The sequence below is a fragment of the Xiphophorus couchianus genome, chromosome 13, assembly GCF_001444195.1.
Source record: "Xiphophorus couchianus chromosome 13, X_couchianus-1.0, whole genome shotgun sequence".
Lineage (NCBI taxonomy): Eukaryota > Metazoa > Chordata > Actinopteri > Cyprinodontiformes > Poeciliidae > Xiphophorus > Xiphophorus couchianus.
In genome coordinates this window covers 29,441,779-29,457,620 of record NC_040240.1, presented here as the reverse complement: position 1 = coordinate 29,457,620, position 15,842 = coordinate 29,441,779, and the positions used below count along the sequence as shown (strand labels likewise).

The following is a 15,842-nucleotide window of genomic DNA, read 5'->3' as shown; positions in this document are numbered from 1 at the left end:
TAATCTGCTTATTACTAAGACAGGTAATAAACAAATTATTACTTATCATACAGATAAGTAATAATCTGTATGATATTTATCATAATTTATCATAATTTGCTGTATGATAAGTAAATTATTACTTATCATGCAGATAAGTAATAATTTGCTTATGCCCTAATTTCCACACCTCACCCATACAAACACAAAACCAACACAATGCTTATGACCCACACAAATACAGGCTACAAGCACACAAATGTAGACACGTTGTGTGTCTGACCCACACAAAGCCAAACACACACAATGCGACACAGCCACACACAGTATACACACAATATAGCCACACACAATATATTCCTACATAGCCTATTTCTAACAAATTGCACTGAGTTATAAAAATAGTCAAATAAACCTTACCTAGATATGAACTCTCCTCTTGCCGGTTCTCAGGCTCAGATTCTGTCTGTGACACCCAGAGGAGGTGAAATGATCTTTTGTTCAATTTTTAGCTTCACATTTAGATATGGAAAAAGTGAGTCACAAAAAATCCCCAAGCAGTTTTGAATCTGAACTCAGATCCAGAACCGCACAGCATTCTGGGAGATGTAGGCAGAGGCATGACTTTAGCAGTTCTTCCTCGCTCTCTTTGGTTACCTAGCAACTTAGTCATTCTTTGGTTACCTAGCAACGACCTTTTGCGTAACTTGCGCAGCAGCAGTTTCAGGTTTGGCCACTGGCAAAAAATTAAAAAAAACCCAACATGTAGGGATGTTCAGGGAGAGAAACTAGCATCATGCTAAACAGTGGATATGAGGTGATTTCCCACATTATCCATTATTAGTCGATATCGTGAGTTAAAATTTTCACGAAAATAAAATGTTTGTGTTTTGTGGCGCATCTGTATCTTATTTTGAAGGGACATGTAAACGTCAGCATAGTGAAGGCGCTGGCCTTAGGGCAGCGGTCACCACGAGATGAGTGGAGTTGTAAGTCTTAAGTCTGGTTCACACCATTTAAGGATTGTAGGCCGATTTTCCAAACTTCTGTGACCACGCAGGACACGAGCCTACGCAATGTTTCCACGTTTCTTGTCGAGGACTCCACTTTCAGACGACACAGATTCATTCACAGAGAAGGTGAGCAACACCTCGTCACACCCAACAAATGTTAAGAGTTTTAACACCAAGTGAGTTTTAACTTAGTGCATTTTAGAGGGTCAGCAAACTTGTAACATGGTTTCCTGAATTTTGAAATGAACCTGTTGAAACCGATGCGCACCACAGATGTTTCTAAATTGTAGGTGGCTGTATCGATGCCTGATGAAAAATGCTACTTGTGTGACAAAACTTTACTATAAATCCCATTTGACGCATATGTGTTTAATGTTGCATGTGAATATTATGCTTCAAAACAAGTTTCTACAGAGCAGCATTCAGTGAGCTTCGAAAACACCACATTTGAGCACAACCAGATCAATGAGTAACACCACAATCCCATTCACATTCAGGTTGACCAGAATAAATTCATTCCAACTAATGACTATCCGCAATGTAAACCTAAGTTTATAGTTTATGTGTTTTAGTAACCAGCTCTGAAAAGAAAAACATTGGAATTGGCTCTCAAGTACCTGTAGTGTGATTTGCTTGTTAACACTTCTAGTCTAGTGTGTGTTTTTGGCTCAGATCCTGTAATGCAGGGGTCACGGGCTCGACCCCAAAGTCGGTCCTGGAGGGCCGGCATCCTGCCGGCATCCTGTGTGTTTTAGTTCTCTCCATGGTTTAACGCGCCTGGATCAAATTTTTACCTACTACGAATGTCAAAGAAATCCGGCGCACATCTAGCAGTGGTACATTTTGACATTTGGAAAACGTCGATGGTGGGCGTTCAATGGACGTCGATTGGCCAGTAGGTGGCAGCATACGGCGTGATGAACAAGAAAACGCGATACTTGTATTATCTGCATTATTTGTAGTCCAATTTCTCTGACGCACCAGTGCGTGCGTTCGTCAATGAAAGTCATGGAAACGACGTTAGCGTCCTCAAGCCTATAAATGACGCCGACCTTCTGAATTCCTTCCCCTTTGCTACGGGACTTTTGAGAGAGACGCCTGAAAGAGCCTTTAAAGCCTCGGAAGGTTTGAGCTTGTCGAAAAGTCTGCATTGCAAAACTCGTTGAAGAAGGACTCGCGGAAGAAAGACTCGCGGAAGAAAGACTCGTTGAAGAAAGACTCGTTGAAGAAGAAGAAGCCCGTGATTAACAAACCTGCGAAAGACGGTTCCTGGCCAAGAGAAGCACCAGCAGGGTGATCAGCTTGAAGCTTAAAATCATTCAAAAAATGTTATTTACCCTTTTATTAGCCTATATTTTAATCGTTTAGTTGTATTATTTTTTCAAGATAGGTATGACTTGATGACTTCTTTGAAATATACAGCTTTAATAGGCCTCGCGCATTTGTGGGATGAAACAAATTTGTGAGTTAATTGAAATTGTTTTGTGACTCATTTGTTAGCTTATTGACATTTGTGGATAAATGTCTGGGATATTAACAATAGTGTTTGAGAAAATTTGTTATGCTGGTTTGAATAGTCAGATTTCTGTCCAATTCTTGGCCTTTGTTTTATTTTATTTTTTCGAAAAATGCCTTGATAAACATACTTGGTTTCCATGGCAATCACATCAGACTAGCGGTTTATTAGGACACTCAAAGACGCTTTGCATAAAATTTCCATTCATGCACACATTCACACACTGATGATAATAAGCTAATCATCATGACTTGTAGCCACAGATGTTTTAAAAGTTATTTCTGGTTTTAGAAAATCTGTTTTGTTTCATTCAGATTTTGGAATAAGAAGTCAATTCCTGTTCCAGGTTTCAAAAAATGCCTCAATAACACATTTGGTCTCCTTGGATACGTTGCTTGAAATAAAACCTTAATACTTGAATATTAGAAAAGTTTTTAGATATATATTTCTCCTGTATTATTTCCCAGTACTTTAGTTTATATTTAAACTTATTATTGTTTAGTTTGCTTTTTTTTAAGAAAGAGAAGTTTTGAATAATTAGTTGTTTATGAAATGCTGTGTTGGTCCTTTGCATGTTTGGAGCTGTAATATATTTTCACGCTGATTACATTTTCAGAAAGAGGCAGCAATATTAATAGTGGTGTGGTGATTGGAAAACTTTTTATTTTAGTTTGAGAGAATTACTATTAGAGATTCCATTTTGTTGATGTTCTTTGTCTCCATGGAGATGGTAATATTGACAGAAGCATTTGGAGCAATATAATTGTGTGAACATTCATCTGAGTTTATTGCTGGGTTGTGTGCAGCCATGATCTTCAGACTGATGTCATGAACTACCTTCACCCATAACTGACCCATTTGGAGTAATATTAACATGTGATAATAAGACTTTTTGAGGCATCATGTACACATAAGGGATGCGGATTAATACACTGGATATGGATTTCTATTTTTTTTTTGTAGGAGCTCCTGGAAACGGAGGAAAGGCCACTTATGTCGGCCTGTTTATGTAGATCCCTACTATAAAACATCTATAAAACTTTTAAATTGATAGATGTACATTTCTGCTGTTAGCTGTATATGGGAGTATGAAGGTACTGATGGGGTGTCAGAGTAGCTGCGGCTGTGATTGTGAAGAATTGTTGAGCTCAAAGGAATTTAGTTTTATTAGCTACAATTAAGATTTTGGTCATTTAAAAATGCTATTGGAAACATATTTTTTAAAAGTTTGATATTTTTAAGGTACTACAGTTGTGTAAGTAGTGATTTAAGTATAATACTAATGAATGTATCGTGTATCTTATCCCTGGCTATTATTAGGAATGATAAAATGTACCTGTAGCACCAAAGATTTGTGGGGATGGGTTGTTATAGAAGGGTGAACTGAGTAACTTGTTGCAGGGTTTATTTTACTCACACTAATGGCACAATCTAAGATTACAGGAGTTTCATTAGCTATTAAAAGTCGTAAATACAGTGTATAGCTCTTTAATTTATATTTCCAAATGTTTAAGAGTTTATGACTAGGGATGAATTACCAATAAGTCTAAATTTGATTTGTTGTACCAATGACTTATTGGTACTAAGGTGAAGCTGCAAGTTTGTTTGTCTGAGTGGTGATGATCTATACATGTTTGATCATTGAGTTTTAGAGTGTGTTGTTCTGGTTTCTATGTAAAATCATGTTTTTTGCTGTTTTTTGTGACTAAAGATAAGCTTTATTTATTTTATCACTTAATTCCCGTTCTTGTTGTATAATCACATCTGGCATAGCAATAATATTATTAATTACATTCAAGAAAAACAAACACATTCACAAACATGGGTTATTGTATTGTTGGTATTTCACTGTTCCCTCTAAACATTGCTTTAGACTTTTGTCAAGGTCAAGATACTGAATTATAGATTTTTTTTGCTTTGCTTTTTTTCCTTCACAGCCCATACCATGGCGCTTCCAGCAGATGGATCCCCAGCGTTGGAGGGACTTCCAGACAATGGTAAGGAACACGGTAAGTTGTGTTTACATGAAGCCGACACACCATCAAAACTTAGTTTTGATAGCGTGCTTCCTTCCAGTTTTATACTTGGATCTGGACTTGACAAACAGGAAGAGCCAATTTTGCATCCAGAGGACTCCAGACCTATCGGTGCCCTACAACATCATCAGGTAGGTTTGAAAGAGGACGCGGCTTCTTTGACTTCTGGCCACGCCAGGAGCACTACACAGAAGGCGGATTCTGCGAAGGAGGACGACCCACCATATAAGATTAGTTTTGGTACCGTGCTTCCTTCCACCTTTAAATTCACATCTGAACTTGACAAAAAGCAAGAGCCCGATATGCATCCTATCAGTATCTCGCCACAGCCTATGGCAGTTTGGAAAACTTTAGTGGAGTCTTTGCCTTTTGACCTCATCACAAGAACTACAAAGAAGGTGAATGCTGAGAAGGAGGATGACCCATCATCAAAGCCTAGTCATCAGGTAGGTTTGAAAGAGGACGCGGCTCATGAGACATCTGTGACTGGCATTAATGGAAAGAGGACAAAGGACAGTGATGCTGAAGAGCAGCCCCCAGCCAAGAGGACCAGGGACACTGTTGCTAAAGCGGACCCCCCTGCCAAGAGGACTAAGATCTCTCTTCCTCCAAGGGGTGACCTTTTCGCCAAGTTCCGCCCTGGCGCAGAGGACCCCGCCAAGAGGACCAACCATAGCGATGAGGTCTTTAAAATCATCCTTGATCGGGTGGCATGGAGATGTGAAAAAGAATGGGGGGACAAGGCCCATCCATCAAGCTCTCTTTTCTATCCCCACTGTAGGAGGAAATTTGAAGAACCCATTCAGGTTCTCCCTGTCCTCAGTCTCTCACCAAGGATGTCGTGTGAGGATCCTTTTCTCTCATCCCCTGACTCCAGTCCCTTGCCTTTGACGCATTGTGAAGATCCCATTTTGTCACCCCGTGTTTTCAGTCCCCCACCACAGATGCCATGTGAGAATCCCACTCTGTCACACATAGAAGAGGAACAGATACCTTCAACATCTGGTGGAATTACAGCAAGAGGGAGTTCCAGACACAAGTGGTTTAGACCTAACTACGCCTTGTCAAGTGACTCCAATTAGATTGGGATCTGTAAAAAACTGATGACCTATTTGGGAAGTCACATTAGGACATCATCATTTCTGTTGTTTTTTACTAAAGCCAATGGCTTTCTATCAAGCTTGTGGAAACCTTAGGTAGCGCCTTGCACCGGGGTTTTTCTTTATTCCAAATCTGGATTTAGCATTTTTCATGTTAAGGATTCTGGAAAAACTGAAGAAACCTTAAGTAGCGCCTTGCACCGGGTTTTCTTCATCTTTGTCTTTTCCTCTCAACTTCCCCATGTTTCATAGTGTAATAGTGGCTCTTCCCCACACAGTGCTCTCTGCCATAGTAAATTATTCTATCCTGTTCCCCCACTAATCCACTCTCCCAAGTTTTCAATCTTTCAGGTTTTAGCTGTTCATTGCTGGATCCTTTCGCCGTTGTCCATGTGGTTCCTGTGCTTCTGGACCTCTTGTTTTTCACACTGCTTGTAAGTTTTTGCATTCCACATTCACATGACACTGATTGCCTCCTGCTGGTGGTGGGGACCATCAGCTTTACTAAATAAAAATAGAAATAGAAGTTATTAGTAATTTACAAAGTGTTCAACCATACAGAGTTAAAGTTTACATTAAGTAAGGATTGCTTGCCTGATAATACTTTGTATCAGAAACAAAGTTAAAGCATCATGAAAATAACAATAGTCAAAGACAAAGGAGAACATAGACAGAATTTATGCTTGAGGGATTGAATTAAGAGCTTTTACTCAGAGAGACACTAGAGAACATGATTGGATGGAAGGAAATGGAGAGCATGTGGAGTAAGGTTTTCTGTAGATAAACTATTCATTTCATGAAACAAATAGTTTACATGGCCAATAGCATGTTCATGTGTTACAACACAGAAGGATCACATAAAAAAGAATAGACATTAAAAAATACCCCAAACTAGTCTCTGATCCAGGTTCAGACGGCTCAGATCTCTGATTCTCTGATCATCCCAGGTTGGATATCCTCCGCCTGTAAACCTCCACCTTCAGCACCACCAGTGAGATGGAGGACATAAGAGAACCCTGTTGACCAAAAAAGTAAGAAAACTTATTTTCATTTTAAATATGGATGAAATTGAGGTCAAATTGTTCTTCTTTCTGTCCAAATATATTCTGTTTGTTAACCCCATTGTCTTTTCTCTTTATTTCATTTCTCCGTCAACTCATGTCACATGACATGAGTTGACCAACAATTAAAGAAGAAGACCAGCTCCATCTGCTGATCTACTGGTCGTAACAGATTGTGGAAAAGGTGAGGACATGATGATGACTTGATGAGAAAGTCTCTTTCAATCACCTTTTATTTAGACAGAAATTAAGGAACGTGTGTCTGATCCTGTGATGATTCTCCAGCATCACTCAGACAAGACAACAACAGTGGGCCAATCAGGAGAGCGAAGACACAGAGGACTGAGGACTAAAACAAATAAACAAAGGCTGCCAAAAAAAAGCAGGCGATCCAGTGGCCCCAGGTTTACACACCATCTGTTAGTACTAAATTCATTTTTTACAACCTGAACTTTTCAGCCATTTTATAGTTGAGCTTATTTTCTTAATTATTCAAGAATCTTGGTTTTCATTCCTGTTAGATCATAAAAGCGAAAAATAAGCAGATTTTAATGTCCAAAAAGTTTATTTACAGTGAGCAATGATCAAACACTTTCATACATACAGTGCAGTAAACTCTCAGCTGTTTTGTTATTTTATTTGCACTTTGTTTGTGACCCCTGAGGTGGATGCAGACACTGTGAGGGTGAGTTCTTGAGATTTAAACAGTTTGACCTCCTAATGCCTGTCTGTGCACTTCCATGATTTTTACTGGGACATATGTATTTGTTTGCTTCAAATGTTTTGTTCCTTGTATTTTTTGTGCATAGATTCCTAAATTAGAGCCCTGACAATTGAACGATCCAAAGCGTTTGTGTCTTTGGGAGCAGGTGGAGTGTGTCGTTTTCCAGAAGAGTGATGTGTGTGTGGGCAGGAACTACAGTGACTTTACTCCTCAGGTTGATCATTTTGCATTTCTTTAGATGGACGGTTCAAGTGTTTGTGAAAACAAGTAAATGTACTTTGTTGGGCTTTTTTGTATCAGACCCAAACTAAATATTTTATTATTTTGGAGTGGCAGGAAAATTCTTTAAAAGCTTTTTTAGTAGAAGAAATCTGAAAAGTTTGAATATTTTTTCCCACTTCACACTAAAAGTATGTTGTGTTGGTGTATCTCATAAAGTATCAGTAAAATATGTTGTTGTTTATGGCTTTAGGATATGTTTAAGTAACAACAACATTGTGTTAAACTCCCCAGGTCACACTGAGAGGCGCCTTATGTGGTTCCGTGTTTCTGGGAGTTTGCTCACCACACCAACCAGATCAGCCCGCCGTACCGCGGGCGCACACTGTGAGAAGAACTGCAAATGCTGTTATTGTTACAGTAAAATTACGGTACTGAATTGCTGCCTGTATTCTAGCTACACCGGGGGAAGCTACTCCAGCTGCTCAGTTCAGATTCAGGGTGTGAAGCTGGGCGATGCGGGCCAGCATCACTTCAGGTTTGAGACAAACCAACCGCTGGGGAGATGGACCTCACCTGACACCATTACTCTGGATGTAGCAGGTAGAGCTGCTGAGACATCTTAGCAAAGTTTCAGTATTTAATGGCATGCGTTTGACTCTGTGTTTCTCAAATTTGTTCTTCTGTTTCCTTAGCTCGACTCTGCTGTCTAAACATCAATGACTCTGGAAGTGGACAGCGAGGTTTCTGGTGCCTGGCTGGAGACGAGATTCTGATTCTTTAAGTGCCAAAACAAAATATCAGAATAAATAGTTAGAAGGTAGATTTGTTTTCTCTTCATAATTGTTTTCATTATTGATGGTCCACGACACAAAATCCATCAGTGCTGTAACTATGAGTTTAATAAAATGTTCTTCTTTCAATCTCTTATTTCTGGAGTCATTTTTTAACCATAACCATTTTTGGAAACATTATATATTAAACTGAATCAAAGTTTTAGTAAAACATCCCGTCAGTTCACTGTGTGTCTGTTTCGTTTGAGATGTTTTGGGTCGTCATTCTAGTAACATGTCTATCTACAAGCTCTGAAAAGAATAACCATGTGGAGTTATGAAACAAAAAACAAAAAGAAAAGACATAAAGTCATGCTGTACATGAATTTTTAATTTTAGTCTTTTTCTCAGTTTTCCTAAACGTTAAACCTAATAGTTAACATTTAAGGATGATGTATTTGCTACCCAACCATGTGAAATGCTGACATTTTCAATAATATATGTACACACACGCATATATATATATATATATATATATATATATATATATATATATACAGTATATATGTTACATGTCTCAGCTGTATTGAAACAGTTGTAACAATTGATGTTTGTTTTGTTTTGTCTCTGCTTCTCCTTTCTTCCGAGTGGAAGCCTGTAAACAAGAACAGCTTTAGCGAACGAAGAACGACCGCCGTTTTCTTCCCCAAACTCTCTCTTTTATTACAAATTGTCAAAGTCATGAAATCATGCAATCATACATTTAACATTCCTTTGTGCATTCATGTCCATGTGTCCTTCCGTTGCTCCAAAACAACCATATTCCATCTACTTCAATAAACAACATCAGCCCACACCAGCTGTGACGGCATCCAAGGGCCAAATCAAAACAATTCAACAATCGATTTAAATCTTACAGATTTACATAAAAAGAAAACTATTCCTCAAGTTCAGTGAAATTGTAAGGCTACTAATTTCTTTGAATTGTAATAACTCTGAAAAATGTAATCATATTATTAGTTCTATAATTTAATATGGGCATATTTAGAGGACTAGATCTAGCTTAGCTAGTACAGTAGAATCTTAATAAGATTGGGTCGGGGAGTGGATCGAAGTTTTAGATACATGTAGCAAACTTCTATAACGGCTGTTTTACGACCGTTATAGCTACAAACCGTAATTATGAAACAAAATCTCTCTTTTTCCCTCGAACGTCTAAACACGTCTAACATGTAATTACGAAATCAGCACCGAATGAACTTGTAAATTTACATTTTAGCGGGGACAGTTTCCACCAGCTTCAAACTACTAACCTGTAAACAAGAACAGCTTTAGCGAACGAAGAACGACCGCCATCTTTTTCCCCAAACTCTGTCTGAGGCGCGAGGGGGGAGGGGCGGGGCTCCTCACTCTAGGTCTGCTGGTGAAACGTTGTCTATAATTCGGTTCCCTTTTTTTTTAATTTGACGTGGTATTTTTGTCAATTTCACTCTAAAAAAAAAACATACATAATGCATCGTAATACTAAGAATTTATGTGGCGGCTTATACCCTTAAATATTCTTGGCTATATAAACAAATGATTATTACAATCTCCCACTTTATACACACACGTACATGCATTTTATTTAGATGTTGATGAGCAGATCCTACACATTCAGACATTAAACATATTTGGTCCGTTACTGAATAAAACTTGACGTTATATTTGTTCACGTTCTAGAGTGAGTCAGCTGACCTGACCTGCTCCATCGTGACTGTGAAGCTCATCAGAACACAAGAAAAAACTGAAATATTCTACAAGAAAAACAAATATTTTCAATAAGAGTATGGGAACTGATGCGTATAACATGTATTAAAAACACTCAGATATACATGTCGGGCGTGCCGCGGTGGCGTAGTGGTTAGCGCGACCCACGTCTGGAGGCCTTGAGTCCTCAACGAGGACATCGCGGGTTCGACTCCCAGACCCGGTGATCCTTGCCGCATGTCTTCCCCCCGTCTCCTTCCCCCTTTCCTGTCAGCCTACTTTAATATAAGGGACACTAGAGCCCACAAAAAGACCCCCTGGAGGGATATAAAAAATAAAATAATAGATATATATGTCAGTATGGTTATATGGGCTGTTAACTGTATTCTCTTTCTCTCTGTTCTGTCATCCATTTTAAACATTTAGTGGAATACCCTGTTCTTTATGTTCTCTTCTTCTGTTCTCATTTTATTCCAGGATCACAAAGAAGAAGAAAAAAATGAATAATTCAACATATATAGATATCACGATGTCACCGTTTTTAACAAGTTGGTCAAATTTACCTGACAGAGGAGTTACCAGGTGAAGGGAGTCGGTTATTACTGGAGTTACTGGGTGGATTAAACATTCATCAGAGTGGATGAGATGGGGAAGGTGGAGAACATGTGGGAGGATGTGGCTGCATGGAGCTGCTAGTCATGGGGGAGATTCTCTGGATCTGTGACTTTTTCGCAGAATGATGGATGCCAGCAGGATGCCGGCCCTCCAGGACCGACTTTGGGGTCGAGCCCGTGACCCCTGCATTACAGGATCTGAGCCAAAAACACACACTAGACTAGAAGTGTTAACAAGCAAATCACACTACAGGTACTTGAGAGCCAATTCCAATGTTTTTCTTTTCAGAGCTGGTTACTAAAACACATAAACTATAAACTTAGGTTTACATTGCGGATAGTCATTAGTTGGAATGAATTTATTCTGGTCAACCTGAATGTGAATGGGATTGTGGTGTTACTCATTGATCTGGTTGTGCTCAAATGTGGTGTTTTCGAAGCTCACTGAATGCTGCTCTGTAGAAACTTGTTTTGAAGCATAATATTCACATGCAACATTAAACACATATGCGTCAAATGGGATTTATAGTAAAGTTTTGTCACACAAGTAGCATTTTTCATCAGGCATCGATACAGCCACCTACAATTTAGAAACATCTGTGGTGCGCATCGGTTTCAACAGGTTCATTTCAAAATTCAGGAAACCATGTTACAAGTTTGCTGACCCTCTAAAATGCACTAAGTTAAAACTCACTTGGTGTTAAAACTCTTAACATTTGTTGGGTGTGACGAGGTGTTGCTCACCTTCTCTGTGAATGAATCTGTGTCGTCTGAAAGTGGAGTCCTCGACAAGAAACGTGGAAACATTGCGTAGGCTCGTGTCCTGCGTGGTCACAGAAGTTTGGAAAATCGGCCTACAATCCTTAAATGGTGTGAACCAGACTTAAGACTTACAACTCCACTCATCTCGTGGTGACCGCTGCCCTAAGGCCAGCGCCTTCACTATGCTGACGTTTACATGTCCCTTCAAAATAAGATACAGATGCGCCACAAAACACAAACATTTTATTTTCGTGAAAATTTTAACTCACGATATCGACTAATAATGGATAATGTGGGAAATCACCTCATATCCACTGTAGGAGCCATATATACATTTTTGGAGCTTAATACAAAATGTTATTTTGTGTTAATGTGACTTAAATTATTTACTCTGTTATTTGAAAAAGATACGCATCTGTAATTGTATTGTGTTTGAGCTTATGACATGGTGCCTGATGTGTTATGAACTAATTTCTTTTTTTAAAACAAACAAACAAAAAATTATTCATACCGAATCTGGGCTATAAAGAGTTCTCAGGAAATTTGAGTCTGAAAAATGATAGAGTTTTTGGTTTATAAAAGTGGAGGAAGCCCACAGCTAATAGTCCAGTCCAGGAGTGTTGATGTGTCCAGTTGTTGCTCTACTGGACTATAGAGGAGTACCTGCGGTGACCGCTAGGTGGAGTTGGTGCAGTTTCTGTCCCTACAGTTATTCCAGACTGCTGCTCTGCATCCATTTTTTGCCTGTTGTTGTAAATTTAGTAGATTGGAGTGTCACACCAACACAACACCACATCCATTCTTCTGATTTAATCTAAGGATCCTTTAGCAGCTTCAATCAGAGCTGTTAACAAATAAAGGAGAAATGAAAAATCCAACAACCACCTGAGTCCACAATCACGTCTTCTCAGGGATGCGGCTGCCATGGTAAATCTGCGCTGTTTCATGTAGCATTTTATCTTTATATAAGGCTCCCTCTGCTTTCTGCCTCAAGCTGACGACACGCAGCAAATGTTTGCTCTAAAACTTAAATCAGAGTTGTTTAACCTGTAAAAATGTGAAAAAGGTGGCGTGCATCTGTATTAAATAGCATTTTAACAGAAGGTGCTATCACACAAACTATTGCATTGCAGCTGTCCTGCTGCAGGTGAACCTGCTCTGCACTCTCTAGAGTTTGTTTTTCTTTTTAACAGACTTTCTCTCAAAACCAAACAAAAACCATCAAGCAAATATACATCAAGTATATTAATCAATGTTCCAGGCATTGTTAATCAAACACTAAACAGTTGGGTTGTAGAATTTATTTTTGCAGTTTTCTGGAAGTTTGTTCCAGATTTGTGGTGCATAGAAGCTGAATACTGCTTTCCAATGTTTGGTTCTGGTTCTGGTTCTGTTGCAGAGCAGAACCAGAAGACCTGAGAGTTCTGGAAGGCTGATACAACAACAGCAGATCTTTAATGTATTTTAGTGCTAAGACTGATTTATAAACTAACAGAAATATTTTAAAGTCTGTTCTCCGAGCTACAGGGAGTCAGTCTGAATTTCTAGTACAAATTAATTTACCAGATTTCAGTAGTAAAAAATAGAAAAAACACTTCTAATTTTTCTTCCACTTCAAAGTTTTGCTTGTCTTTATGTTGGTCTATTACAATTCCAGTAAAATACCTGAACATTTGTGATTCTAATGTGAGAAAATGTGGAAAATCTCAAAGGATATCAACACTTTCCTGCAAGACACTAAGGCTCCATTTTTGTACCTGCTTCTCTTACAGTCCCCATGAGAAGACACTTCTGTAATAGGCCTGATTTATCTAAAGGTACTTTTCTCTGATAAAACAAGATTACAGATGAGCATTGTGATTGGTCTTCCAGTTAACAGAGCAACTGGGTTTACAATGTATATAGCCTTGTCAAGAGATGCTTTTTCTCCTGAGAGGAGAGACGGTGAAGCAGCCATTCGATTTTCAGATTTTCACTTTATCCATCAAATAACATCGAGACAGAATATATTAAAGTTTAGGGGAATAACATAAAGTGGGTGTGAATACTTTTGCAAAGCACTTTAAAGTTTGGACTCATGTCCAGGAGGCCCAGTAATGATGACAATTGTTCTAAACTGGTTATCCATTACTTATCTATGACTAAATATGACAAAAACCATTTTAGCAAAAAATTTTGCATTCAGTTCTGTAAGATTGAAAAGACCGTGCTCCATCAGCAGTCCAGTTTCTAACATCAGTGGCAAAGTAATATATTTAATGTGTTTTCATCTTGCTATTCTAATCCATCTCCCATTACAGAAAACAATGTGTGTTAATGTGACTGCAGCCTCTTTATCGGCGCCTCCGATAGAAAAACAGACAGTCGTCGTCTTTCTGTTCCCCTGCTGAGCAAACCTGTGAAACCAGACGGCGACGCTTAGCGTATTACCATGGCCGTTTCCCTGGGATGTTGCACATAAAAAGATCGGGCTTAATGACTTCTGAGATTTATTTTAAACTGGATGAAAAACACAAGATGAGAAAATACAGATTTCTGTTCCAGTACTGTTTATCTGAGGAGACTCAATCAGCTCTGAGTATGTTCAGCACTGGGGGAGTGTGTGTGTGTGTGTGTGTGTGGCTTGTGAGTGTGTCCTTGTGAGAAATGACAAAAAAAAAGCCATCAACGATGAAGCTCAGATACCCTGATTCACCATGGTAACTGGTCAAGAAAAAGCAGAAGCTTTATTGTGGGAAAAATTTGAGAACAGCAGGATTTAAAAAGCAACACATTGGAAATATAGGAAGACTTTTAACATTAATAAGTTGATGCTCTCACATCCACAATTTGAAAATCTCTTTCACAGATTTCACTGGTCGGATTTATGAGAATTCATATAATATGTCGATTGATCACTGATCAGGAAAATCAGTTTCGTAAGTTCTGTGGAATAGAAGATCTGTCTGGATCTGGTATGATCTGCTTAGCCTTAAACAAACTTCTCTATTTTTTTTCTTTCCATAAAGAATAGAAAAAGACTTCTTAGTGAAAACTTTATCCCAGATACAGACATATTTATGTAGATGTACATAAATGGCTCAAAAATGACCTACCAGCAAACATTAAATAAGACACTTCCTCAAAGAAAACTAGGATATTTTCTGTTATTAAAAAAATCAACATGCTATGTATGACTTCAACATAAGGAATATTCAGCATACACGCAAATAAACAATCAAACAAAAACAGAACAATGAACATTTTTCTCTACCTGCATCGATTCTCTCCACTGGTTCTGAAGTGGACCAGTTCAATTCCAGTGCCGTCTATAGTAAAAAAAAAAAAAAGTCTCTTTTCTCACTGTTCTGTCCTCAACAGGAAGTTTGAGTTTTGAAATTCATAAAAGGAATTCACCAGCAGTGCACTACACCTGTCCTCTAGGAGGACACGCCCAACGGCTCAGCAGCAAACAAAAAATTGCTATTTGTTGATATTTGAGCAAATGCTGTCTTTACAATCAAGACACTTTATGCATAAACTTAGAAAGGGAAAAATTAAACTTCAAAATACATAAAGTCTTCTCTGGTTGGGGTTATCAATCAAACCATTTGTTCCAAATTTTGTACAATATATTCTGACATAATGTTTAATTCTCCATCTAGAAATTTTCATTTTCTTGCAATAAATTAAAATTGGTGTTATACATCATTCTCTTTTTTTTGGACAACATAATTTCATAAGGAATAAACAGAAAAAAATACAAAGAAGCCAGAATATTTACTTTCCAGGTGTATAAATGATTTTATTGCACCGTACAGTAAAAACTGAGTTTAATTTTCGCTAATTTGAGGAATGACAATAAACCCATGTGCCAAGAAAACTCTTATCAGCAGAAATATTCATATGTCAGTCTCTCACACTGAGGAACTACAGTCCTCCATTTCTTGCAGTTGTATTTGCTGTCAGGTTTGCATCCCTTTCTCTTTGCCCTGCAGCTTCTGATTTGCGGATATCACTGGAGAATTTGTCAAAGCTGAACTGCAGCAAGTAAAACCTGCTTTTTCCACCTCTGCAGACGGCTGCAGTCCTCTGGGAAATGCTTACAACATGAATGACATGAATTTAAAAGGTTCAGCTTAGGACAGGGGTGTCAAACTCCAGTCCTCAAGGGCCACTGTCCTGCAACTTTTAGATGTGCCACAGGTACAAAACACTGGAATGAAATGACTTAATGACCTCCTCCTTGTGTAGCTCAGTCCTTCAGAGCCTTAATGACCTAATTATTCTATTCAGGTGTGGTGCAGCAGAGGCACA

At 38.5% G+C, this 15,842-nt stretch overlaps 1 protein-coding gene across 2 annotated transcripts; it reads left to right on the top strand.

Moving 5' to 3' along the window:
* The first annotated feature begins 3,499 nt into the window (after window positions 1-3,499).
* On the top strand, window positions 3,500-8,578 carry LOC114155334 (uncharacterized). 2 transcript variants are annotated; one of them, XM_028035173.1, is made up of 6 exons: window positions 3,500-6,078; window positions 6,592-6,889; window positions 6,991-7,643; window positions 7,943-8,035; window positions 8,121-8,251; window positions 8,344-8,578. In XM_028035173.1, exon 1 carries the CDS (start codon window positions 4,454-4,456, stop codon window positions 5,624-5,626), a length of 1,173 nt encoding a protein of 390 aa, XP_027890974.1. In that variant the 5' UTR covers window positions 3,500-4,453; the 3' UTR covers window positions 5,627-6,078; window positions 6,592-6,889; window positions 6,991-7,643; window positions 7,943-8,035; window positions 8,121-8,251; window positions 8,344-8,578. The 2 variants fall into 2 exon arrangements, with proteins under 2 accessions (XP_027890974.1, XP_027890973.1); XM_028035172.1 differs by having other exon boundaries at window positions 8,106-8,251.
* Window positions 8,579-15,842: the final 7,264 nt, after the last annotated feature.